Source organism: Narcine bancroftii, chromosome 1 (genome assembly GCF_036971445.1).
Source record: "Narcine bancroftii isolate sNarBan1 chromosome 1, sNarBan1.hap1, whole genome shotgun sequence".
Taxonomy (NCBI): Eukaryota; Metazoa; Chordata; class Chondrichthyes; order Torpediniformes; family Narcinidae; genus Narcine; species Narcine bancroftii.
Genome location: NC_091469.1, coordinates 397837275 through 397864868, shown reverse-complemented (window position 1 = coordinate 397864868; position 27594 = coordinate 397837275). Strand labels below are relative to the sequence as shown.

The 27594-nt window shown below is 36.6% G+C and overlaps 1 protein-coding gene across 1 annotated transcript in view; it reads left to right on the top strand.

The window, feature by feature from the left end:
- The window catches only part of vwde (von Willebrand factor D and EGF domains), a 223544-nt gene that overhangs the window by 147313 nt on the left and 48637 nt on the right, over nucleotides 1-27594 (top strand). Inside the window, 2 exon segments of the mRNA XM_069929982.1 lie at nucleotides 14680-15192; nucleotides 17618-17713. Of these exon segments, the coding sequence (XP_069786083.1) occupies nucleotides 14680-15192; nucleotides 17618-17713 (609 nt within the window).

The following is a 27594-nucleotide window of genomic DNA, read 5'->3' as shown; positions in this document are numbered from 1 at the left end:
ATCACTATGTGTCTGCACATTCCACCAGCCTATCGATGCTCTCTTAAGTCTTTTAATGTCCTTTTTGATTTGCAATATTTTCATGTTTTGTGCTATTTGCAAATTTCACCCAGTACATGCTGTGCAAACTCATCATTAATATATGAATTGTGTCAGATGATCTGACTTTGGTGGTGCAGCTCTGACAGATTTTCCAGATACTTGGATGTGTTAATTTCCAGACACTTTCATTTAACTTTCTTTTCAATGTTACACAGTTGTACACATTTTCAATGAACCTGATGAATTTAATGGGAATGTAGGAAACAGGGCTTGGTAAATTTAAAAGAGGCCTTGGTGAGTTTAAAGAAAGCACAAGAAATTAGGCCTGACTGAATCAGAGGCCAAAACATTAGGATTTTAGGACCGTTGTATAGAATATTGTAAGAATTTTACTGCACCAGGAAAACCAATGGTCCTATTGTTACTCCATTGTAACTCCTTTGGCACTTTCCTCTATTTTGAGAATTTTGTGAATCTCAGTTTACTATGGACTTGTTCGCTATCAGATGGAAGAAGCACCTTACACCTTTTACTGAGCAATTGCACAGCATCATTGCCAGTCTATTCAGATACTTATCAATTTTTGCCTGAATACATCCGAGGATGTGGCCTCAATAGCCGCTGGTGGTAGCAAATTCCAGAGGTTCACCACTCTCTAGCAGATAAATGGGTGTCCTTCAATCCTGAAGATGTGCCCTCTTGTCCTCTGATTCCCAATGATAGAAAGCAGCCTTGCCATATCTACTCTGTCCAGGCCATTCAACATTCAAAATGCTTTCATGAGGTCCCCCTTCATTCAACTGAACTCCAAGAGCCATAAAATGTTCCTCATATGCTAATCCCTTCATTCCACAAATAACTATTGTGAATCTTCTCTGAACCCTCTCCAATGCCAGCACACCCTTTCTTAAATAAAGAGCCGAAGTAAGGTCTCACCAATGCCTTATAAAGCCTTGACATCACATCTCTGCTTGATAATCGTATTCCTCTAAATAAGAATGCCAAGATTGCATTCATCTTCTTCAATACTGACTCAGACCGGAGGTCAATCTTTAGGGCAGTCATTCTTAACAGGGGCCTGATCACATTTAATTAAAAGCCTTGTTTTCTTTTCACTTCGTATAACATGATTTTTTTTATATAGTCACTATGAGAGAAGTACGGGGAAAAAAAAACAACAAAACGTGATTGTTTCACAATAAATAGGGGGCCCATAAACTTTGAGCAGAGTCCTAAGGGGGTCATAGTCAAAAAAAGTGCTCATCTACTGAAGCTGAGGAATGGGAAAGGTATGACCACACTCATGGGGTTGTATTATAAGCTGCCCCAATACTCAATGAGAATTGGAGGAGCAAATCTCTAGAGATAGCAGACAGCTGCAGGAAACACAAGGTTGGTGTAGTGGGACATTTTAATTTTCCACATATTAAGTGGGACTCCCATAGTGTAAGAAGGCTGAATGGCTTGGAGTTTGTCTAATGTGTTCAGGAAAGTTTTCTCTATTAATATATAGATGTATCAACTGGAAAGTGCAATAGTAGATTGTCTATTAGGGAACAAGACAGGACACATGACAGAATTATGTGTAGAAGAGCATTTTGGGCCCAGTGATCATAAGGACATTCGTTTCAAGTTAATTACGGTCTGGGCCTTGGGTTGAGATTCTAAATTGGCGAAAGGCTAATTCTGAAGAAAAGAGAAAGGATCTGGTATGTGTGGGTTAGGTTGTTTTTGGGCAAGGATGTGCAAGATAAGTGGAGGATGTTCAAAGGTGACATTTTGAGAGTACAGAGTTTGTATGTTTCTGTCAAGATTAAAGGCAAGGTGAGCAGGCAGAGGGAACATTGGTTTTCAAGGGATATTTGGGATCTGGTTTGAAAGAAGAGAGGGGTGTATAGCAGGTACAGGCAACATGGAGCAAATGAGGTACTTAAGGAGTATAAAAACTGCAAGTTAAACCTCAAGAAAGAAATCAGGAAGGCAAAAAAAAAAGACATGAGGTTGCTTTGGCAGACAATGTGAAGGAAAATCCTCAGGGTTTCTAAAGGTACTGTATATGAAGAGTAAAAGGATAGTAAAGGACAAAATTGGTTGACTTTGTATGGAACAAAAAGAGATGGGGGAGATCTTTATTTTTTTTCATCAGTATTCACTCAGGAAACAGGCACAGAGTCTTGGGAAGTAAGGAAAACAAGCACTGAGGTCATGAAATCTATACAGATTAAAGAGGAGGAAGTGCTGGCTATCTTTAAGCTTATTACTCTAACCCTCTCATCTCTAGAATCAACCTGATGAACCTCCTCTGCACCGCTTCCAAAGCCAGTATATCTTTCCTCCATTCTTTCTTTGGCTTGGCTTCGCGGACGAAGATTTATGGAGGGGGTAAAAAGTCCACGTCAGCTGCAGGCTCGTTTGTGGCTGACAAGTCCGATGCGGGACAGGCAGACACGATTGCATCGGTTGCAGGGGAAAATTGGTTGGTTGGGGTTGGGTGTTGGGTTTTTCCTCCTTTGCCTTTTGTCAGTGAGGTGGGCTCTGCGGTCTTCTTCAAAGGAGGTTGCTGCCCGCCAAACTGTGAGGCGCCAAGATGCACGGTTTGAGGCGTTATCAGCCCACTGGCGGTGGTCAATGTGGCAGGCACCAAGAGATTTCTTTAGGCAGTCCTTGTACCTTTTCTTTGGTGCACCTCTGTCACGGTGGCCAGTGGAGAGCTCGCCATATAACACGATCTTGGGAAGGCGATGGTCCTCCATTCTGGAGACGTGACCCATCCAGCGCAGCTGGATCTTCAGCAGCGTGGACTCGATGCTGTCGACCTCTGCCATCTCGAGTACTTCGACGTTAGGGATGTAAGCGCTCCAATGGATGTTGAGGATGGAGCGGAGACAACGCTGGTGGAAGCGTTCTAGGAGCCGTAGGTGGTGCCGGTAGAGGACCCATGATTCGGAGCCGAACAGGAGTGTGGGTATGACAACGGCTCTGTATACGCTTATCTTTGTGAAGTTTTTCAGTTGGTTGTTTTTCCAGACTCTTTTGTGTAGTCTTCCAAAGGCGCTATTTGCCTTGGCGAGTCTGTTGTCTATCTCATTGTCGATCCTTGCATCTGATGAAATGGTGCAGCCGAGATAGGTAAACTGGTTGACCGTTTTGAGTTTTGTGTGCCCGATGGAGATGTGGGGGGGCTGGTAGTCATGGTGGGGAGCTGGCTGATGGAGGACCTCAGTTTTCTTCAGGCTGACTTCCAGGCCAAACATTTTGGCAGTTTCCGCAAAGCAGGACATCAAGCGCTGAAGAGCTGGCTCTGAATGGGCAACTAAAGCGGCATCGTCTGCAAAGAGTAGTTCACGGACAAGTTTCTCTTGTGTCTTGGTGTGAGCTTGCAGGCGCCTCAGATTGAAGAGACTGCCATCCGTGCGGTACCGGATGTAAACAGCGTCTTTACATGTTTACATCCTTTCCTCCATTAAGGAGACCAGAACTGTATAAACTACTCCAGATGCACCCTCACCAGTGTCTTGTACTTTTGCAGAATAACCTCCCTGCTCTTAAAGTTAATCCCTCTAGTAATGAAGGCCAACATTCCATTGGCCTTCTTGATAGCCTGCCGTACTTGGAAACCAATTTTTTGCAATTCATGCACAAGCACTCCTAAATCCTTGTGTAAAGTAAAATGTCAGGAGTATATGTAGAAAATTGACATGGAAATACAAATTGGGAGTTTGCAGCTTCCTAACTTTAAGAATTATTATCAAGTAGCTCAATTGAGATTTCTTACTTTATCATTATTGAATGAAGATCTACCAGGACCAATGCCTGAAGAGGGCGCACAAAATCAGTAAACCGGTGCGGACTCGAAAGGCCAACATGACCTGTTTGGTTATATGGTTAAGCAAATGAAGGTTGATAAATCCCCAGGGGCTTACAAGATATTCCCATGGACCATGAGGAATGTTAGTGTGGTAAGTGCAAGGACTCTGGAATGGAGGGTAGCTCACATTGTTCTGTAGCTTAAAAAAGGCTGAAAAAAATTAACCATGACATCAGTAGAAAATAAATCTTTGGAAGCTGCTCTAAGAGATTGGATATACAATTATTTGGACAGCCATGAACTAATTAGGAATAGTTAAGATGGCTTTGTGCATGGTCGGTTGTGTTTGACCAATCTTGTGAGTTTTTTCACAAGTTTACCAGGAAAGTTGATGTTGTCTGCATGGACTTTAGTAAGGCCTTTCACAAGCTCCTACATGGGAAGATTATGCAAGACGGTTTACACACTAGGTATTCATGGTGAAGTAGTGAAATGGATTTAACAATGGCTGAACATGAGAAGCCAGAGAGTAGTGGTGGATGATTACTTCTCAGACTGGAGGCCTGTGATCCTCAGGGATCGGTGTTGGGACCATTGTTGTTTGTCATCTATATCGACGATCTAGATTATAATGTGCCAAATAAGATCAGCAAGTTTGTAGATGAGACTAAGATTGGAGGAATTGTGGACAGCAAAGAAGGTTTCAAACCTTGCAGAGGGATCTGGACCAGCTGAAAAAATGGGCTGAAAAATGGCAGATGGAATTTATTGCAAACAAGTGTGAGGTGTTGCATTTTGGAAAAACAAACCAAGAAAGGACGTACACAGTAAATCATAGGGTGCTGGAGTGCAGTAGAACAGAGTGATCTGGGAATGCAAGTACATAATTCCCTGAAAGTAGAATCACAGATGGATAGGATTGTAAAGAGATCTTTTGGCATACTGGCCTTCATAAATCAAAGTATTGAGTATAAGAGTTGGGTAGCTTCCTTTCAAAGTTCATTTTTTTCCCTTCCTAATACTTTCTGTATGCTTTTAAAAGCTTCCTAGTCCTTTATCTCCCTACTAATTTTTGCTTCCTTGTATGCCCCTTCTTTTGATTTAACTTTTGCTTTGACTTGTCAGCCACTGTTGTGTCATTTTTCCCATTTAATTATTTTTATTTTTAGGAATATAACTGTCCTGAGCCTTCCTTTTATCTCACAGAAAATCCAGCTATTGCTGCTCTGCTGTCTTTCCTGCTTGTGTGCCTTTCCAATCCACTTTTGCCAGTTCCTTCCCTCTGTCATCTCCTTTATTCCACTGGTATACTGACACCTCTGATTTTAGTTTCTCACACTCAAACTGCAGGGTGAATTCTATCATATTATTGTCACTGGCTCCTGCAGATTCCCTTACCTTCACCTCCTTATCAACTCTGGTTCATTACAATTGAAAATTGCCATTTCCATGCTTGGTTCTAAGAAACCATCGTGAAGGCATTCGATAAATCCTTCTCTTGGGATTCAGTACATACCTGACTTTTCCATTCAACCTGCATATTGAAATCCCTCATGAGTGTTGTGTCATTGCCCATTTTTGCATGCCTTCTCAAGTTCCCTCTTTATTTTGAACGCCATATTATTGTTTGGCATAATGCTGCTATATTTTTTTTTGCTTTTATGTTTGTTTATTGCATTCCTCAGTTTAATAATATACATGTAGCTAAAGTTAAATGACTTGTCCACAAGGTTCCTTGCTTGTTAGAAGATGAAACAATTCCCAGTGTATTTCAAAGCAGTCCACACTGACCCACTTATTAATACAGGTACTCCCTGACTTGTGTGTAAAATTTAAAACCTTGTGTTTTTGATTCTTAGTTAATTTTGTGCCTGACTCTTTAAGAGAACTATTGCTTGCAGTGTTACCATAGAGACTATAATGTAATATGTTGTAATATCTTCCCAGGATAAATGCTTGTTTCATTTTCTACAAGATGTGATGGAAGCATGAAAGTGGAACAGTTTTGGAAAGATTTGAGTGTATTGTTAGGACAAATTATGAAGATAAAGATACAAAAACATCCAAACGAGGAAGATCTAAAATTAAAATTGGATAAATATCAAGAAATATTTTAAAATATAACTGTAGCGACAGCAAAGGAAGGTATAGCAGTAATGTGGAAAACTGAGAATTTGGTAAAAATAGACAGATGGCATATTGAAATGTAAAACTATACCTTTAGAAAAAAAATACTTAACTGTTTAAGGAATTGAATTGAAAACTTCTATAAAATTTTGGAACCATATATGGATTTTATGAATAAAAGTCCATGAACATCCTCCACTTTGCCCACCCCTCTCAGTTAGTAATTATAAAAAAAATAATCAATGAATATTATATATGTTAATAATAAATATTATTTTAAAACTTTATTTATTCTTTCAAAAAACAAGTAATATATGACATATACAGCAATTAAACATGAACATTTTTTTATATATATAAAAAAGAAAAGAAAAGATCCCCCCCACCAACTCTCCGAAGGAGAGCCATAAAAAATAAAAAAGAAAGAATATTTAAAAAAGTTAAATATACATATTAAAATCTAATCAATATAAATTGAAATGTAAATATTCAGATTATAACAACCACTTATTAATAAAAATTATAATTATCATGTGAAACATACATACTTTTTTCCATTATTAAACAATATTTCATCTCATTATGCCATCTATTAATATCAATCAAATTTGTATCTTTCCACGTACTAGCAATACATTTTTTTTCGCTACGGATAAAGCTAAATATACAAAAGCAAGCTGAAACTTAACTAATCCCAAGCCTTTCAGAGGTTGCAAACTACCCAATAAAAATACTGTGGGATCTAAAACTATTTTAATCTTATACAGATATTTTGAAAACAATTGAATTTTCTTCCAAAAAGATTGTATATGTATATATAACCAAACAGCATGAAAAAAGTTCCAACAGTATCACCACATCTAAAACACAAATCTGATTCATAAAAACCATATTTTTTATATTTTTCAGGTGTCAAATATAATTGATGTTAAAAATTGTAATTAATCATTGCATAACGTGCATTTATCAATCTAGTTACACTATCATAACAAATATCTAACCAATCCTCTTCAGAAAAAGTAAAACCAATTTTAGATCTATCCCAACCATCCTGTAATATTTGATAGATAAATGAAATGCTTGTACCTTTCTCTGGTACCTTCATAAGGGAAGTCTCAAATTTAGTCATTTTAGGTAAAATCATAAATCTACCAAACATACATTTTCTTTACTTTTCTTTTTCAATCTTTTTATTATTATTATAATTTATAAACACATACAGTTCAAAGAGATATAAAAAAAATACATAATAAGTAATGAATTAATACAGAGATATTAAACAATAATATTACAGAATAAAAATATATCATAAAAAAAATTTTGATCAGTTTAGGGTGTGAACTATCTCTAAAAAAAAAGATATAATAACAATATAATAACAATATATGAAAAAAGAGAAAAAAAAAACCCCAAAAAAGAAGAAAAAACAAATCTGAATTAAAAAAAAAACTTAAAAAAAAACCTACAGATATAGCTAAACCACGCCGATCACTCCGATCTCATCTTACAGCCCAATTATCATACATAATCATAAAAAGAAAACAGAGCCAGATCAACTCACCACAAATGAAAATATTGAATAAATGGTCGCCAGGTTAACTCAAACTTAGAAGGGGATTCATAGACAGAGTTTCTAATTTTCTCTAAATTTAAACATAGTATGGTTTGGGTAAACCATTGGAAAACAGTGGGAGGATTTACCTCTTTCCAATTTAATAGTATAGACCTTCTAGCCATTAGTGTAAGAAAAGCAATCATACGATCCGCAGGAAGAGATAAATAAGTCAAATCTATCATAGGTAATCCAAAAATTGCAGTAATGGGATGTGGTTGTAAATCAATATTCAAAACAGTAGATATAATGGAAAAAATTTCCTTCCAATAATTCTGTAAAGAGGGACAGGACCAAAACATATGTGTAAGGGAAGCTATTTCCAATTGACATTTATCACATATAGGATCGATATGAGAATAAAAGCGATGGAGTTTATCTTTAGACATATGAGCTCTATGAACAACTTTAAACTGTATTAGTGAATGTTTTGCACATAGAGAAGAAGAGTTTACCAGTCGCAGAATTTTATTCCAATTTTCATTAGAAATATGAAGGTTGAGTTCTCTTTCCCAATCATTTTTAAACTTTTCAAAAGTCCCAGAATTTATTTTTGTAATTATATTATATAATTTAGATATCACACCTTTTGGAGGGAATTTTGAATATAGTATATCCTTTAAAACAGTCGTAGTCTCCCGATTGGGAAAAGAGGGTAAAGTCGAAACTAAGAAACTCCTAATCTGCAAATATCGAAAGAAATGAGATCGAGGTAAATCATATTTCATGGATAATTGTTCAAATGACATGAAAGAGTTATCCAAGAATAAATCCGAAAAGCATGTTATACCTTTAACTTTCCAGAGTAAATAAGCTTGATCAATTAGAGAGGGATGAAAAAGGAAATATAGTACAATAGGAGTTTCCAAGATAAAATGACTTAGGCCAAAAAATCTCCGGAATTGAAACCATATACGTAGTGTATGTTTAGCCATTGGATTATCAATTTGTTTATATAATTTAGTAAGAGTAAAAGGGAGAGCAGCTCCCAAAATAGAGCTAATTGAAAAATTTTGTATCGGTTTAATTTCTAAATTTACCCAATGGGGATTTAGAGATAATTCTGAATAATTCAACCAATACCTTAAGTAACTAATATTAATTGCCCAGTAATAAATTCTAAAGTTGGATAATGCCAACCCTCCCTCTAGTTTAGATTTCTGTAAATATTTTTTCCCCAATCTAGGATTCTTGTTTTGCCAGATATACGAGGACAATTTAGAATCGACCTTATCAAAAAAAGATTTAGGAACAAAAATAGGTATAGCTTGGAATATATATAAAAATTTAGGTAAGATCATCATCTTAATAGCATTAATTCGGCCTATCATGGATAGGGATAATGGTGACCAATTGGTAAGTAAACTGCTGATCAGGTCCAATAGAGGGAAAAAATTAGTCCTAAACAAATCTTTATGTTTTTTAGTAATCTTAATCCCTAAATATATAAAATGGTCTCTAGCTATTTTAAAAGGTAAACTATCATAAATAGGGACCCATCCATAAAAGGGAATAATTCACTTTTATTTAAATTCAGTTTACATACATTTTACCAAAGATCGAATTTGATAATAAAGAAATAAAGAATTCTTATCAATACCAAAATCTTCCCTCATCTGATTAAAAGATAAAAATTTACCCTCTTTAAAACAATCTCCCAAATTTTCCACAACTTTAAATCTTCAATGCAATAAACTTTGATTATGTATTGAAAAAGAAATAAGTTGATTATTATACAACGGAGTCAAAGCCAATAATTTACCTCAAGAACCTATCGTTTTATTTTACTTTATCCATAACTTCATTAAATGTTTTAATATAGGCAAATTATATTGTAACAAATTCATATTCCTCCTAAACAAAAATTAATGTATTTCAAATTCAGAAATACTTGCCATCTCAATTTTAGCCCAACTAGGAGGCTGTACCAAATCCATCAATTAACTAATAAATTTAAGTTGGGCTGCCGCATAATAATTTTGGTAAACGTAATCCCCCTAACTCATATTTCCAAGTTAATTTATTCAAAGCTACTCTCGAAAATTTACCCCTCCATAAAAACTCCCTAACCATTTTATTTAAATCTCGAAAAAAAAATTTATCGAGTAAATATGGAATCGATTGAAACAAATATTGTATATGCGGAAAGATATTCATCTTAATTGTATTTATCCTTCCCATTAAATTAATAGGTAAATCTTTCCATTTAATCAAATCAGTTTTAATTTTTTTCATTAATGGAGCATAATTTAATTTATATAAAGATTGATAATTAACATTCAAAATTATACCCAGATATTTAATTCGATCAGTCCACTTCAAATTAATAATATTCTTATAAACTGAATAATTTCCTTCACTTACCAGTAATATTTCACTTTTTTTCCCAATTAACTTTATATCCAGAAAGACATCCATATTGTATTAAACATTCCTTCAAATGCAAAAGTGACTGAGCTGGATTTGTTAAATACACCAATACGACATCAGCAAATAAATTAATTTTATACTCCTCATCTAAAACTTTCATACCTTGTATCTGTGTATTTTGTCTTATCAACTGTGCTAAAGGTTCAATCACTAACGCAAACAAAGCTGGTGATAAAGGACAACCTTGACGAGTTGATCGAGTTAACTTAAAAGATTCTGAAATCAAACCATTCGTCAATGCTCTAGCTATATAAAGCCCTAATCCAACCGAAAAAAGAAGGACCAAACTTAAATTTCTCCAAAACTTTAAACAAAATATTCCATTCAACTCTATCAAATGCTTTTTCTGCATCTAAGGATATCACCATCGGATGATCTAACGATTGTCGAAATCTATTAATCAAACAAATCACCCGCAAAATATTATCTGAAGCATATCTATTCTTTATAAAACCTGCTTGATCAATATGTATCAACTTTGGTAAAAATTTAGCCAATCTATTCACTAATACTTTAGCTATTATTTTATAATCTACATTTAACAATGAAATTGGTCTATATGAAGATACTTTCAAAGGAACTCTATCTTTTTTAGGAATTACTGTAACTAAAGCACTAGAACAAGTCTCAGGTAAATCATAATATTCTCCAACTTGACGTAATACATCCCCAAACACTGTAGTTAATCCTTTTTTTTTAATTTATAAAATTCAACCAAAAATCCATCATCACCAGGCGATTTACCATTTGGCATTTCCAGCATAGCCATTTTAATTTCCGAATCAGTAAATGGTAAATAGTAAATCAGTAACTCCTGTATATCTCCATCCTCTAATATCGGTAAATTCAACTGTGATAAAAAAAAAATCAATCGATCCAGTTTTCTGTTTTCCTTCAGATGTATTTAACTTTTTATAAAATTAATAAAATTCATCATTAATCTCACGAGGTTTATAAGTAATAAGAGAATTCTGTCTAACAGCATTAATAGTCCTCGATATCCGTTCTTTCTTTAATTGCCTCGGCAGTACTTTGTGTGCTTTCTCTCCACATTCGTAATACCGTTGTTTACTCCTATTAATCACACATTCAAATTGATAAGATTGCAATGTATTATATTTCAGTTTCAACCTAGATAATTCTATTTTCTGATCTTCTGTAACATCTTTCTGAAATTCCTTTTCTAACTCATCGATCTGTTTCTCTAATTCAAAACTCTGATCTAATCGATTCTTTTTTATTTTAGAAGTATAACTAATTATTTGTCCTCTCAAATAGGCTTTCATAGCATCCCATGATACAAACTTTCTTTGAACAGAATTAGAATTTTCTTTCAAAAAAATTTATTTATTTTACCAAAAAAATAATAAATTCCCTATTTTTTAACAACATTGTATTAAATCTCCAACGATAAGCTATTTGAATTTTCTCAGAAGTTTCATATGTAAAATATAACAGAGAATGATCTGAAATCACCCTACTTTTATATTCCACTTGTTGTATTTTCCCTTGTAAATGTGCCGATGCTAAAACAAAATCAATCCTTGAAAATGATTCATGTCTAGATGAATAAAAGGAAAAATCTTTCTCTGTTGGATTAAGATGTCTTCAAATATCTACAAAATTAAGATCTTTCATCAACACTTGGACCTGGATTGCCATCTTGAATTTTTTAACTTTCTTCGGAGGTTTATCTAATAAAGGTTCCAAAACACAATTAAAATCACCACCAACTAAAATATTATCATTAGCTTGACCCAAACATAAAAATACATCTGAAATGAATACTTTATCATCTGCATTTGGAGCATAAATATTAAGTAAAGTCCAAAATTCACTAAAAATCTTACAATTCAGTTTAAGAATACCTCCTGCTTTTCCTCCATTAATTGTAATTCAAAATATATATTTTTATGTATCAAAATTGCTACACCTTTAGCTCTAGAATTAAATGAAGAAAAATATACATGCCCAACCCAATCCCTTTTTAATTTCTCACTTTCCTTCACATTCAAATGTGTTTCTTGTAAAAAGGCAATATTAATTTTCATTTCCTTAATATACGCCAAGACTCGCTTACGTTTAATCTTACTATTTAATCCTCGAACATTAAAAGTAGCAAACTTCAACTTTGACATATCTACTATTATTACTAAATTCCCAATAATATATTTATATAAAAACTCAAATCAACATATATAGGCCCTCCAATAAAAAAAATCACAAATTAAAAACTAAGAAAAAAGTAAAAAAAAATTAAAAAAAAAAATCCCCCCCCCCCAAAAAAATACCAAAAGGTAGTAATCCCCTAAACAAAAATTAGGTGTGGATCACCCACCAGTGCCTGATGACTAGTAAAGAACTTAGCGCAAATCTCCCCCTCCCCAGCCAAACAATCAAGACATCGAAGTTTCATAATAACAAAAGAAAAAATAAAATAAGAAAATTCTTCTTTTCATCCAAAAGACTCCAGTCTCGAATATCCCATTTCGGAAGAAAGTGGACTCTTTCCATTCCTGTTTTTCCCATTTCTGCCATTTCTTCCGTTTCCAGAACTACCAAATTTTTCTTTAGGAGATAATGGTGAGCTACATCTTTGTCCTCTTATATCTGGCAATGAGTCAGCAACAATCATTGCTTCACAATCAGTTTTAAAAAACCGAAATTGATGATCTCCATAAAACACCTTCAACACTGCAGGGTAACGAAAAGTAGACTTATAACCTTTATGCCACAAAACTTCTTTAACTGGATTAAATCGACATTGACTTTGAATGACATCTTGACTCAGGTCAGGATAAAAAAATATACTACTATTCTGAATCAATAATGGGGTTTGTCGTTGTCTCGCATTTTGTACTGCATGTCAAAGTATTACTTCTCTATCCAAATAACTCAGACATCGAATTATTACCAGTCTCGAGGGTTGACCAGCTGAGGGTATTCTTCTTAAGGCTCTATGGGCTCTTTCCAGTGCCAATCCCCCAGAGAAAAATTATTGCCCTAATATTTGCGGAATCCAGTCTTTAAAGAAACGAAGAGGGTCTTGTTCTTCTATACCTTCTGGCAAACCACCAATTTTCACATTTTTCCTTCTGCTTTGATTTTCCAAATAATCTATTTTTCTTTCTAGCTCCTTCTCATGATCTCCTAATTCTGTGACTGATTTTTCCACCTTCAACACTTTTTCTGTGTTAGAAGTCGCTTGTTGTTTACAGTCCAAAAAAGCAGTCTGAATTTTTTTTTAATTATTCAAAAGATGCATCCACACGTGCTTTAACAATATTTAATTCTGAACTTATACCAGCATTCATTTGAACCATCTCATTCATTAGAGATGTCAACATAGGTTGAATAACTGTATTTAATTGCATACATTGTGACTCCGTAAATCTCAGCTCTGCTCTCTCTGACATGGTGGCAGAACAAGGTAACTGCAGCTCCTGCTGCAATTCAACAAAAGGCATTTTAAAAGATTTACTGCGGGTCTGGACTCCCAGTGACGGCATCCCAACTTCTTCAGGGAGTCGCTGCTGGTCTCCCCCCGCATCTTGTTGTCTTCTCATCCATTCGCGAAGAAAAAACGACTTCTTCAGATTGTAATGCTGCCTGATGCATTTCCTTTACAGCCTCCATAGGCAATCCTTGGGATTTAGGCAATGAAGAAATTGAGCCTGGGGCTGCTTCAAGTCGTCTAGGCCCCAAATCATCAGCACTTCGAAAATGTGTTTTCTTTTGAACTTGAGATTTAGTCTTTTTACCATTAGTGGCCATAATAATTCCTTAATACTTTAAACTAAAATTTAAAAAAAATTAAACTTGGAAACAAAGGGTTAAAAAAAACGGGTATTTAAAAGTCTGGCCAGAGAGGTCGAGATTGCACGTCTAGACTCTACGCCATCTTGCCACACCCCCCCCCCCCCCCCGTTAATAATATATATGTAGAAGTTGGTGTTCTTTCCTTGTTAAATTTTTTTTCTTTCTCTTTCTTTTGGGTGGAGGGAGGATTGGGGAGAAAATGAAAAAAAAATATTGTATCATTTTGTATGGTTTATCAAATTATATTATTGAATTTATACTTTGTATTGATACAAATGATAAATACAGTTTTCCAAAAAAATGTGATAGAAGCATGAGCACAGGAAATTTTTCTTTGAATTTTTGTATCTCTATATTTCTTTGTATTTTCATACAGTAAATGCATTGTTATTCACCGTTATGAAAGTCTTGTAGTGAAGCTGTGCAAAGTGTTCATCCATTCTATCAACGAATTAAAATTACCTAAATAAACAGCCACAGAGTAATGATTTATTAGATTAAAGAGATCTAAATTTGGGATATCACAGCTTTGGAAGATGATACTTTGAAATTAGAATATATTAGAATGAGGAAAGTGTCTTCTATATTGCGATCTATATGACTTGTGTCCATCCGTACATTTGATAAAGAAAAAAATATAAAACTTGTGCAATTAGTGAAAATCAGGCCTATATATGGAAAATAACACTTCTTTCTCAAGACGTCAATATTGAAAGGCACCAACAAATTCAACATCAGCCCAATCTTAGGTTGACAGGAGCCTTGCATGTTTTTTTTTTAATCGTAAGCATGAGCATATTGACTGAGAAAATGCTTTATTAACAAAATGATTGTTTTGTAGGTATTCAAAAACCCAGAGCTACCATATCAACTGCAAGAGTCACTGCTACAACTATGATGCCTGGCCTAACCAGAACTACAGTCAGGAGGCAGAATTTTCATAATTGGGCAACTGTCTATCAGGGCTCTACAGACCATCCCATCATCTCATCCAGGGAAATGACATCTGCCTGGAATTTGCCTCCCATACGCCAAGCAAATAAAGGGACCGGAGAGAGCACCACAGCAGAAGTGACAAGCAATAATGCAGTGACATACAGCACAAAAGGAGAGAAAAGTATTTCAAAAACAATTGATCCAAGATTGACTCAGAGAAGGCCTTTAGCGAAATCGCAGCCTCCCCTTGTGACCACAACTTCAGAAAGTTTTTACGTGGATGAACTAATGCCTGAATTAGTTACGTGTGCAGATTCACCATGTTTTTCAGGGGTTCCTTGCGAACCAACCCAGTATGGAAGCTTCAAATGTGGCCGGTGCCCTTTTGGTTACTATGGTGATGGAGTCACCTGCAAAGGTATGGTGGCACTATTATTATTATTAACCACACTATCCCAAGCAGGTGGAGGTGGGCTGGGTGCTGTAATCATATCTATAAATGTTCAATATCTTAAATATTTGCGGTAAAATGAAAGCTCAAAATACTGTCAACTTGACAAAATAAAGTGTTTCGAAAATAGTGTGCAGAAATAATTTTTATAATATTAGAAAATTGCTGCCTTTGACATACAAGCTGTTCATTACTTCAATACAATTCCAAGTCCACACAGAGAAAAAAAAAGGCTATTTTTTGACAAAGGAGTGGGGGAAAAGAGATTTTGGAGAAAAAATCTGAGAGTGATCATCCTTCTCAGAAATAAGAAGCACGCATTACTCAATTTAGAAGAAAGTGACAAGCCAGAGCAAAAAAAAGCATTACTTGTCTAACAAGCATAAAACCTTAATGTTTTGGTGTTCTGTGATCATTGTTTAGGGCAAGGCCATTAAGTCATTCAAAGTGACTCTACCCTAACAAATAGAGTATATCACATACCAACCACTCATTGCATGAAGATGTTCCTGGTTCTTTTTCAAATCCCCTTGAACTTGAATCACCTTAATTTTTTCCCTTTTTTTTTCTCCCTTTTTTGCTTGACATACTTACAAGATTCATGCCACATAATGATTTTGATATTATCTGTAACCCCAAGTCCAAGTCATTTAAATATATAAAACAATCAGTAGTTTTGGTGTTAAACAGTGAGAAACACTACAATCACATTTTGAGAATGTTCTCAAAAGATCCATTATAACTGAAAATTAAAAAAAAATACTGCATACCCTGGTAATCTAAGGTGAAGATTATGGAACGATTCAAAAGGTGGGTCATGTCTGTGGAAAGACGGTCAATTTTTAAAATTATTATAAAAGAGGAAAGTTTGAGATAAAATGTTGAAAGATGCAAAGGAAGAGGGAAAAAAAGAGAGCAATAAGATGGCCAGGTGAGTAAATGATGAGGATTGTTGGGGCAGGCAAAAAGGGGTGGTAATGACGTTTAATCAGTCATAAGGAGTAGTTCTGAAAGAGATTTCAATAAAAAACAGCACGTTAAAATGTGAAATAACCTGAAACAAAAAGAATGACAAATGCTGTAAATGTTGGATATTGCTGAGCTTGATGGTTAAATCCATCACTCTGTAAGTGTGGCTTCTCAGATGCATAGTTCCTCAAGATCTGTGCTTCATCCGAATAGGGAAGGAGACTAAAGAGAGTTTGGAATAGGAATGGAGGATTTAAAATAACAGAGAGCGAGAAGTGCAAAGTCACCTTATGGACTGAAAAGAGGTATTCTGCAAGGGAAGTCACCAAATTTGTGTTCGACTTCACCAGCATAGAGGATATTGTGTTATGACCAGAAAGAGCAGTGTATTTAATTCAAAGTGCAAGTGTTTTACCAGAAATAATTTTGGGCACCAATCCAGTAAGAACCATAGAGATGAATAGGATAAAAACTTTTTCAAAGTTCATTGAGGAGAATAACATAGTGAATATGCCACGCAGTAATAAAATGCATTCCTCAATTGGAAACTGAATCCAACTATTCTCACCTATCATTCAGCAACTCATGAGTGGAATTTCAACACCTAAAAAGAATGATATGCTGTATCATGCAAGTCATGAAACCCTCAAAAATGGAAATTGAAAGAGCAAAGGTGATATCTCTTACAGTTGCATAGGAAGGAACTATGGGAAGGAAGTTGGTACAAGTAAAGATGAAAGAATGAAAACTTCCTTTAGTGTGGTGAGAAATTAGGGTAGAGAAGGAGGTGTTGAAGTAAATTAATATTGAATCTAGAGATTCGTGCAAATGAATATTGGCAGTGCATCACTGATTACAGAGTTTCAATTAGGAAACAAAGCAACTTTCCAACACTACCCTCTGCCTCCAATCACTAGTTTTGGATTCTGTTTGCCAATGCACTTCAATCCCATGTGCTTTAACCTTCTGGACCAGCCCAAAGAAAAGGGACTTTATCATAAGCCTTGCTGTAGTCCATGTATATACCACATCTACCATCCTGCCTTCATCAATATTTTTTGTTATCACCTCAAAATTCAGTCGCTGAACTAGTTGCCTGAAGATTGTGAATTTAATTTGTGTAATGAAAGATTGAGAAGTTCAATACTTTCCTAAAAGACTAAAATTAAAAAGAAATAGCATCAGTGGAATCTGTTTACATTAGTATATATTTGCTCATCACCAATGCTCATTACTTGATTTGGCCTCACCAGTAGTGGGCAAATCCCAAGGTGTCAAAGTAAATTAATGTTGTTTTGATGTAGATTTATTGAAAGGACAATGTGATATCTTAATATCATCTCTCCAATTCTGGTTCTTAAACTATCATGATATAATTCAAACTGAATGACAGTAATACATTATTTTATTTTTATTTTTGTAGCAATGTGCAGATATCCATGCGGTAGGAATATGGAATGTTCTGCACCAAATACTTGCCGCTGTCAGTCTGGTTATACTGGATACAACTGCCAGACTGGTAAGTGTAAAGCTAATATAAAGATAATGTATGTTTAAACTCACCAGGATGACAGAGCATCCATAGGAAGCAAAGATATATAACCAACATTTCAGGGTGTGATCAAAAAGCAGGCAGGCTCCTGAATAAAAAGGTGTGGGAAGGAGGGAAGAAAGGGCAGGGGAGGAACACAGGCTAACAGGTAAGTTGTCATAGTTGGATATGGGTGGGAGGGCAGAAAAGAAAAAGCTGAGGTGATGGGGAGAGAGTAGTTCTTTGAACAAAGGAGCGAGAGAAAGGGGGACAGAGGGATAGGGGTTGAGAGACAGTACAGGGGCCTAACGGAAACTGGAGAAGTCAATGTTAATGCCATCTTGTTGAAGAGGGCCTAAAAAGAATATTAGGTGTCATTGCTCCTTAAACCCGTATGAAATGACATCACCAATGAGGTCAGAGTTGATTCCTAGAAAACGTGAGATCAGTTATTGGAATTTTCTTTTTCTTTGGCTTGGCTTCGCGGACGAAGATTTATGGAGGGGGTAAATGTCCACGTCAGCTGCAGGCTCGTTTGTGGCTGACAAGTCCGATGCGGGACAGGCAGACACGGTTGCAGGGGAAAATTGGTGGGTTGGGGTTGGGGGTTGGGTTTTTGCCAACTCCAGTTTTTGTAAACCATGCGATCTTTTTTTTTTAAATATTTTATTTTTCACACCATAAATCACGTTAACCATGATATACACTTTTTCTTTTTCACACATATACAGTGTCTTTTTCTCCCACCCCCCTCCCTCCTCCCAAGCCACCCCCCCACCCCCCCTCTCATCCATTTTAGGTATACAATCTAGGTTGCATTAAGCCAGTCAGACAATGTTGTCATTCAACAAAAATACACCAGAAATTCTACTGAGTCCATTCTTTTCTTTTCTTCTCCTTCCATCAACTTAGGTAATGTTTGTTCCCGGTAGGTTTTTGCTATTGTATTTAATGTAAGGCTTGTTCGAATATTTCAATATTATTTCTTAAACTATATGTTATTTTTTCTAATGGAATACATTTATTCATTTCTATATACCATTGTTGTATTTTCAAATTATCTTCCAATTTCCAGGTTGACATAATACATTTTTTTGCTACGGCTAGGGCTATCTTAACAAATCTTTTTTGTGCATCCTCCAAATCAATTCCAAATTCTTTATTTTTTATGTTACTTAGGAGAAAGATCTCTGGATTCTTTGGTATATTGTTTTCTGTTATTTTATTTAATATCTGATTGAGATCATCCCAAAATTTTTCTACTCTCTCACATGTCCAGATTGCATGAATTGTTGTTCCCCTTTCTTTTTTACATCGAAAACATCTATCAGATACTGTTGGGTCCCATTTATTTAACTTTTGCGGTGTAATGTATAGTCTGTGTAACCAATTATATTGTATCATATGTAGCCTCGTATTTATTGTATTTCTTATCGTTCTAGAACATAATTTCTCCCATGTTTCCTTTTTTATCTTTATATTTAAATCTTGTTCCCATTTTTGTTTAGTTTTACCATTTGTTTCCTCATTCTCCTTTTCTTGCAGTTTAATATACATATTTGTTATAAATCTTTTGATTAACATTGTATCTGTAATCACATATTCAAGGTTACTTCCCTCTGGTAAACTCAAATTGCTTCCTAATTTATCTTTCAAGTAGGATTTCAGTTGGTAATATGCCAGCGCTGTATCTCCAGTTATATTGTACTTATCTCTCATTTGTTCAAAGGATAAGAATCTACTTCCTGAAAAACAATTTTCTATTCTTTTAATCCTTTTTTTTCCCATTTTCTAAAGGAAAGGTTGTCTATTGTAAAAGGGAGTAGCTTATTTTGCGTCAATATTAGTTTTGGTAATTGATAATTTGTTTTATTTCTTTCTACATGAATCTTCTTCCAAATATTGAGGAGATGATGTAATACTGGAGAAGTTCTATGTTGTACCAATTTTTCGTCCCATTTATATAATATGTGTTCAGGTATCTTTTCCCCTATTTTATCTAATTCTAATCTCGTCCAGTCTGGTTTTTCCCTTGTTTGATAAAAATCTGATAGGTATCTTAATTGTGCGGCTCTATAATAATTTTTGAAGTTTGGCAATTGTAAGCCTCCTTGTTTATACCATTCTGTTAATTTATCTAGTGCTATCCTCGGTTTCCCCCCTCTCCATAAAAATTTCCTTATTATTTTCTTTAACTCTTTGAAGAATTTTTCTGTCAGTTGTATTGGCAATGCCTGAAATAAGTATAGTATCCTTGGAAAAATGTTCATTTTAATACAGTTTATCCTTCCTATCAGTGTTAGTGGTAGCTCTTTCCAATGCTCTAAATCGTCCTGTAATTTTTTCATTAGTGGATTGTAATTGAGTTGATATAATTGGCCTAGATTTTTGTTTATTTGTACACCAAGGTATCTTATTGCCTGCATTTGCCATCTGAATGGGGATTCCTTCTTAAATTTTGAGAAATCCGCTTTATTCATAGGCATTGCTTCACTTTTATTTACGTTTATCTTGTAACCCGACACTTCTCCATATTCCTTCAATTTCTTATATAATTCTTTTATTGATAGTTCTGGTTCTGTTAAGTACACTATCACATCATCCGCAAATAGACTGATTTTATATTCCCTGTCTTTTATTTTTATTCCTTTTATATTATTATCTATTCTTATCAATTCTGCTAGTGGTTCTATAGCTAGCGCAAACAATAACGGTGATAGTGGGCATCCCTGCCGCATTGACCTGCTTAAGTTAAATTGCTTTGATACATGTCCATTTACTGTCACTTTCGCTAACGGTCCTTTATATAATGCTTTAATCCAATTAATATACTTCTCCGGTAAACTGAATTTTTGCAATACTTTGAACAAATAATTCCATTCTACTCTGTCGAAGGCCTTCTCTGCGTCTAAAGCAACTGCTACTGCAGGTGTTTTATTTCCTTCTACTGCATGAATTAAGTTAATAAATTTACAAATATTGTCTGTTGTGCGTCTTTTTTTGATAAATCCAGTTTGGTCTAAATTTACCATTTTCGGTACCTGTTCTGCTAATCTGTTTGCTAATAGTTTAGCTATTATCTTATAATCTGTGTTTAGCAAAGATATTGGTCTATATGACGCTGGTGAGAGTGGATCTTTCCCTTGTTTTAGTATTACTGTAATTATTGCTGTTTTACATGAATCTGGAAAGTTTTGTGTCTCATCAATCTGGTTGATTACATCCAGGAGGGGCGGTATTAATAAGTCTTTAAATGTTTTGTAGAATTCTATTGGAAATCCATCCTCTCCTGGTGTCTTATTATTTGATAATTTTTTTATTATCTCTTGTATTTCTACTGTTCCAAATGGTTCTGTTAATTTATTTTGTTCCTCTATTTGTAGTTTTGGTACAATTTTAGTCAAAAATTCATCTATTTTCCCTTCTTTCCCTTCGTTTTCAGTTCGGTATAATTGTTCATAGAATTCTCTAAAGTTTTCCTTAATTTCTTTTGGATTATATGTAATTTGTTTGTCTTTTTTCCTTGTTGCCAATACCATTTTCTTAGTTTGCTCTGTCTTAAGCTGCCATGGTAGGATTTTGTGTGTTTTTTCACCTAATTCATAATATTTCTGTTTTGTCTTCATTATATTCTTCTCTACCTTATATGTTTGTAATGTTTCATATTTTATTTTTTTATCCGCCAATTCTCTTCTTTTAGTTGTATCTTCCTTCATTGCTAATTTTTTTTCTATGTTTACTATTTCCCTTTCCAACTGCTCTGTTTCCTGATTATAGTCCTTCTTCATCTTGGTTACATAACTTATTATTTGCCCTCTAATGAATGCTTTCATTGCATCCCATAGTATAAACTTATCTTCCACTGATTCCGTATTTACTTCAAAATACATTTTTAATTGTTTTTCAATAAATTCTCTAAAATCCTGTCTTTTAAGTAGCATGGGGTTTAATCTTGGAGGGATGTCCTCTAGCTTTACTGTCAGTATTAAGGGTGAATGGTCCGATAGCATTCTCGCTTTATATTCTGTTTTTCTTACTCTATCCTGCATACTAGCTCATACCAAAAATAGGTCTATTCTTGAGTATGTTTTATGTCTAGTCGAGTAGTATGAGTATTCCTTTTCTTTTGGGTTTTGTTTCCTCCATATATCCACAAGTTTCATTTCTTGCATTGATTTAATTATAAATTTGGTTACTTTGTTCTTCCTGTTAATTTTTTTCCCCGTTTTATCCATATTTGGATCCAAATTCAGATTGAAATCCCCTCCTATTAGATTGTTCCCTTGCGTATTAGCTACCTTCAAAAAGATATCTTGCATAAACTTTTGATCTTCTTCGTTAGGTGAATATATATTAAGTAGATTCCAAAGCTCCGAATATATCTGACATTTTATCATAACATATCTCCCTGCTGGATCTATTATTTCCTCTTCTATTTTAAATGGCACATTTTTGCTAATTAATATAGCCACTCCTCTTGCTTTTGAATTATACGATGCTGCTGTTACATGTCCTACCCAATCTCTCTTTAATTTCTTGTGCTCCAATTCAGTTAAGTGTGTTTCTTGGACAAATGCTATATCAATTTTTTCCTTTTTCAGTAAATTTAGTAGTTTCTTCCTTTTAATTTGGTTATGTATTCCATTAATATTTGAAGTCATATAGTTCAGCGTAGCCAATTTATATTTTGTTTATCTTCTCTTTCCGTTTTTCCATCATTACCTTTCCTCCTTTTCCATTTCTGTTTTCTTATTTTCAACTCTTTATAAGACAACATTCCTACAACATCCAACATTTTCCTTATTCTCCTATTTCTATCTTCTTTATCCCCAATCTCCCCTTCCCCTCCTGAGTTGTCCTTTATCCCTTGTCGGACAACCACATCTCCCCTCTCCATTTGGATTTGCGAATCCACTCGCAAGTGTCAACTGATTTTGCAGTGACCGCTCTTTTCCCCCACCCAGCCCCCCCCAGAAAAGACTTCACATTTCATATGTCACAAAGGTCACTCTTTTAATTCCCTCCTTATTCTCTCTATTCCATTACCTTCCCTTATTAATTCTTGTCTATACTATCTATATTTTCCTCTAATTACAGATACATTCACGTATGCACATTGTCTCTATTCACTCTTATACCTCTTTACCCGCATACATATCAATCGTGATCATTTTTACTCTCATTACCCGTCTTCATCCCTCAGTCTATTTTTGTCTTTACCCACATACATATCAATCGTGATCATTTTTACTCTCATTACCCGTCTTCATCCCTCAGTCTATTTTTGTAATTGTTCTGCAAATTTTCGTGCTTCTTCTGGATCCGGGAATAGTCTGTTTTGTTGTCCTGGAATAAATATTTTCAATACCGCTGGATGCTTTAGTATAAATTTATACCCTTTCTTCCATAAAATCGCCTTTGCTGTATTGAACTCTTTTCTCTTCTTTAGGAGTTCAAAACTTATATCTGGATAAATGAAGATTTTTTGCCCTCCTATACTCCAGTGGTTTGTTGCCCTCTCTTACTTTTTCCATTGTCTTCTCCAGAACCTTTTCTCTTGTAGTATATCTTAGGAATTTTACTACAATAGATCTTGGTTTTTGTTGTGGTTGTGGTTTAGAGGCCAATGCTCTATGTGCCCTTTCTATTTCCATTTCTTGCTGGAGTTCTGGACATCCTAGGGTCTTAGGGATCCACTCTTTTATAAACTCCCTCATATTCTTGCCTTCTTCATAATTTTCCATTATTTGAGCTAGTAGTTCTTGTGTCTCTTTAGTTTTTTTTATTAGATTCCTCCAATTTCTTTTTTAAGTCTTCTACCTCCATTTCTGCTGCTACTGCCCGTTCTTCCATCTTGTCCATTTTTTTTCCCATTTCTGTTAAGGTCATATCTATTTTATTCACTTTCTCTTCTGTGTTGTTTATTCTTCTTCTTAAATCATTGAATTCCTGTGTTTGCCATTCTTTAAATGACTCCATGTATCCTCTAACAAGAGAAAGTATATCATTTACCTTGCCTTTCCCTTCATCTTTTTCACTGTATTCTTCCTCTTCTTCTTCCTCTGGGTTGGCCATCTGTTGTTTCTTTGTTTCCCTTTTCTTCTCTTCTTTCTTGTTTTCATTGTTTTCTGTGGTCTCTTCTTGCTGCAGGTGTTCTACAGCTGTCGTTGCCGGCTGTGGAGATCGACTCCCCAGCTGGTCCCCCCTCCCGTCGGTGTGTTTTTTTTCATGCGCGGTTGCACACTTTTACTCGGCTCTGCGAGCCATTGTTATAGTTCTATTTCTACCGACCTGAGGAAGCGGGCTTCTCTCTCCACATCGGGCCTCTTCGGACAGGTAAGGCCTTCTCTTTCTTCCTCCGTTGTCTTCTCTTCCTCTCTTCTTACCGTTGATTTTGATTTTTCTTTTTTTGTCGCCATCTTCTTTCCACCTTTATACTCACTTTTCTTTAACTTTTATTTCTGTGCCTTTGTATTTTCTCTTTTTTTCCCGACTTTTCTGGAGAGGGCTGGAGTTCACCGTCCGGCCACTACTCCATCACGTGACTGCTCCTAAACCATGCGATCTTCATGTGATCTTGTAGACGACACGACTCCGAAAGATTACCTCACTGCTGTTCCAAAGGCTCAAGTATATCACTCACATGGCTGAGTTTCATTTCTCTTGTTCAAGAGGCCTTAAGTGGTTTAGTTTAAAAACAGATGCTTCTTTCAGTAGTTCTTATTGAGTACTTAAATACTAAAGTTTTGAATGAAGCAAACACTCCATTGTTTTTAAATAATTATGACCCATGTAGCGTCGCATGACATAGTGTGGCTCACCTACACAGCAAGCAAACTGGCATGGCCAGTTGTGGACAAGAAAGCAACTTGGGTCTTCTGGGCATTCGCACGGCATCCAAAGAGGATTTGGCAGCATCTTTGGTCTACGGCACTGCGCTTAAAGTACCAGGAAAATTTATTCCAGCATTGCACAGGCAAGAGGACACACCAACGGAGATCCTTGCAAAGCTCATGGAGAAGCTAGGGCATTTAGCCCCAATACCCACATCACACTGAGGAATAGTACCGTCGTATGTACCTGACGACCTGCAATGAGGTGGTTTTGTGTTTGTTTGCAGAGGACTGCACAGAACATCTCTGCAATGGATGGAGAAGGGCCTTTAAAAGTTATTTGGCACAACGGGTCGACCTGTGTCTTGGACATTGGGGGCTGGGAAGAAACTTTCACGGTGGACTGCCTCAAGATGGCACACCCTGATATTGAACAGCTGGTTATGATTCTGACCCCTTGCAAATGAGGCAGACCTTGTAAAAAGGGCAATCGAGTTAACACTGCCACAGCTGATGTCAGTTCTGGAGTGAGGGGTGGGGGCACAGTCATGTAGTGTGTGTATTGTGTGGAAAGGGTTCATTTTTGGATGCAGCAAGCAAGTGTGATTCAACAATACACCTGCTTATTTAAAACCGTACATAGTAAAAATGGCTCTGGGGCAGTTCCAGAGCAAACACAGTTAATCGGCTCCAACACCTACACACAATTTAAGCTAAACAAGTTCAAATAGAAGCAGCTTCACACACATGCACACACAGGTTGAGGTTACTAGCTCGTACCCAACATTGGAATCCCGCCCAGGGGAAGGGGCTAAGCGACAAAGGAGTGTGCATGATCCCTCACCCAGCTCAGGAGTAATGACCTGTGGGCAAGGGGTTCTGACTCCTGATGGGATGCCCAAACTGGCTACCTAAGAGGAAGAAACATAGCCTCTAACCCCAAATAAACTGAGGCCTGTGGCTACAATGCTGGTATCTACTTGGTTGCCTGGTTGACCTAAGGGTTGTTAGCCCCTTACCTGCGTTCCTCTCTGGATGGCATCCACCATGGTGACAATGACCCAGAACAAGTGCAGGACTTGACCACATGGCAAAGAGAGTGAACAATAATGTGCTCAGGTTTAAATATCCCGCTCTGCTGAGCAAAGTCTGTGATGTACGGGGCCAGCTAATGACAATGTGTGCTCCGGCTGGTGGGCGGGCATGCGCCTTTTTGGTAGGCTGGAGAGGCTAGGTGGTGCCTAAGGGATGATGAACAGTTCTGTGTGTCTTCCAATATCAGAGTTATGGTTACTTTGCCAACATAACAGCGTCGCACCTACATAGCAGAGCTCAGCTATGTACTGGCCCCAGCAGTCGCAAACAGGAAAGCAATCGACAGCATCTAGTGGGATTTTAGATGCGGGGCAAGCCTCACACCAGAAGCTCACGTCACTTCCGCCCCGCTGAATGCAGGGGTTAAAGGGGAAGGGTGCGGGTGTTTGAATCATGGGTTTTGGTTTTGAGTGGAGGAGTTCACACTGAGACATTGCTGGACTCGGCTCGTTTCTTTCCACTTCTCACTCAACACCACCATCCCATTTCAAATCCATTAGCTCTGTCCTTCCAAGACACATTGATTCTGAAAATGAGCACTCTTTCTGAGTTCAATGGTGTATCTGTAAAAGTGCTGACCTGTGTGTGACCCTGTACCAGCTCACAACTAACTTACTAAGAATACTTATACAATATTTTAAATCTATCATTTACTTTACTAAGACATTTTTATTATGAATATAGCTTAACTTTAACCTAAATGTTACTATTAACACAGATCCATTACATATCCCGTAAAGTGGAAGGTCGGAGAGGATAGGAAAGACCAAACAAGAATTAGAGTAGGGGCTAGTAGGGTGGAGGGTATTGCAGTTGAGGGGGATTGGGAGAGTAGGTGGAGGGTTTGGGAGGTCAGAGTGAGAAGGTAGAGGGTGGGAAGATTAGAGGGTGGAGATGGAGGGTTGGAGGGCTCAGAATCGTGCTTGAGGTGGGAAGTAAGGAGGAGGTCAAAGGAATAGATGGAGGTTGAGTCCAGAGAGGTATGAGAGGATAGGAGTGATGGTGGGATCCAGCAGCAGGGATAGCCAAGGTTTCAGCTTTGCAGAGGCTGTGGTTTCTGTGGGAACTGGTGAGGGAGTCAGTGTGGATGTCAGAAAGGAGGTGGTTGGGTCAAGGGTGAGTACCTGCATCAATGGAGGCATCAAGGTCTCCGGCCTGAGTGCGCTGGAGCCAGGCTTAGCAGTGGACGCATCAGTGGTTCTTGCCTGCTTGCAGCTGGGGCCAGGGTGCAAGTTGTGCGATGGAAGTTCCAACACATGGGAGGCCGGAGTCGGGATGAAAACCTATGTTGAAGGTTGCAGCGGCGGCAGTTCCCAGGGAGGCGAACTTCTGATCCTTGATGGATAGCAGGTGAGTGAAGAACCAGTAGTTGAGTGGATGGATCCAGTGAAGGTCGTAGTGAGTGAGGTCTGGTGATGTGGTAGCTAGAGGCTGAGGGTCTACTGGTATCTGAGCATGGGGGCAAGGGAGGAATTCAGTGAGTAAAGGGAAAACGGCAACAGTCAATGCCGTGCAGTTACCTGAGATCCTTGTGCGGACCCAAACTGGGAGGGCTGGAAACCTCATGGCTTAAGATGGTAGCAGAGGCAAGTAGCTATGAAGGACATGTGGTTGTGGAAACAATTCTGTTTGAGAATAGTCATAGGCTTGAGAGTAGCAGGGATGATAAATGAGGAGCGATGAGAGAATCGCACAGAACTCCTTTCGAAGGGAGGGCATCTGAATGGAGTTAAACAACTAAGTCTGCTGTGAATGTGGTTTAAGACACAAAAGTCCTGGAGAAACTCAACAGGTCCCCCAGTGCCCATAAGGAAAAAAAGATGTATAACTATCATTTCAGGACTGAGTGCTTTGTCAAGGTCTGAGCAAAAAGTAAACAGGTACGTGAAGAAAAAGGTGAGGAAAGAAGGGGCGGGAGAAACACCACAAGTTAACAATCAT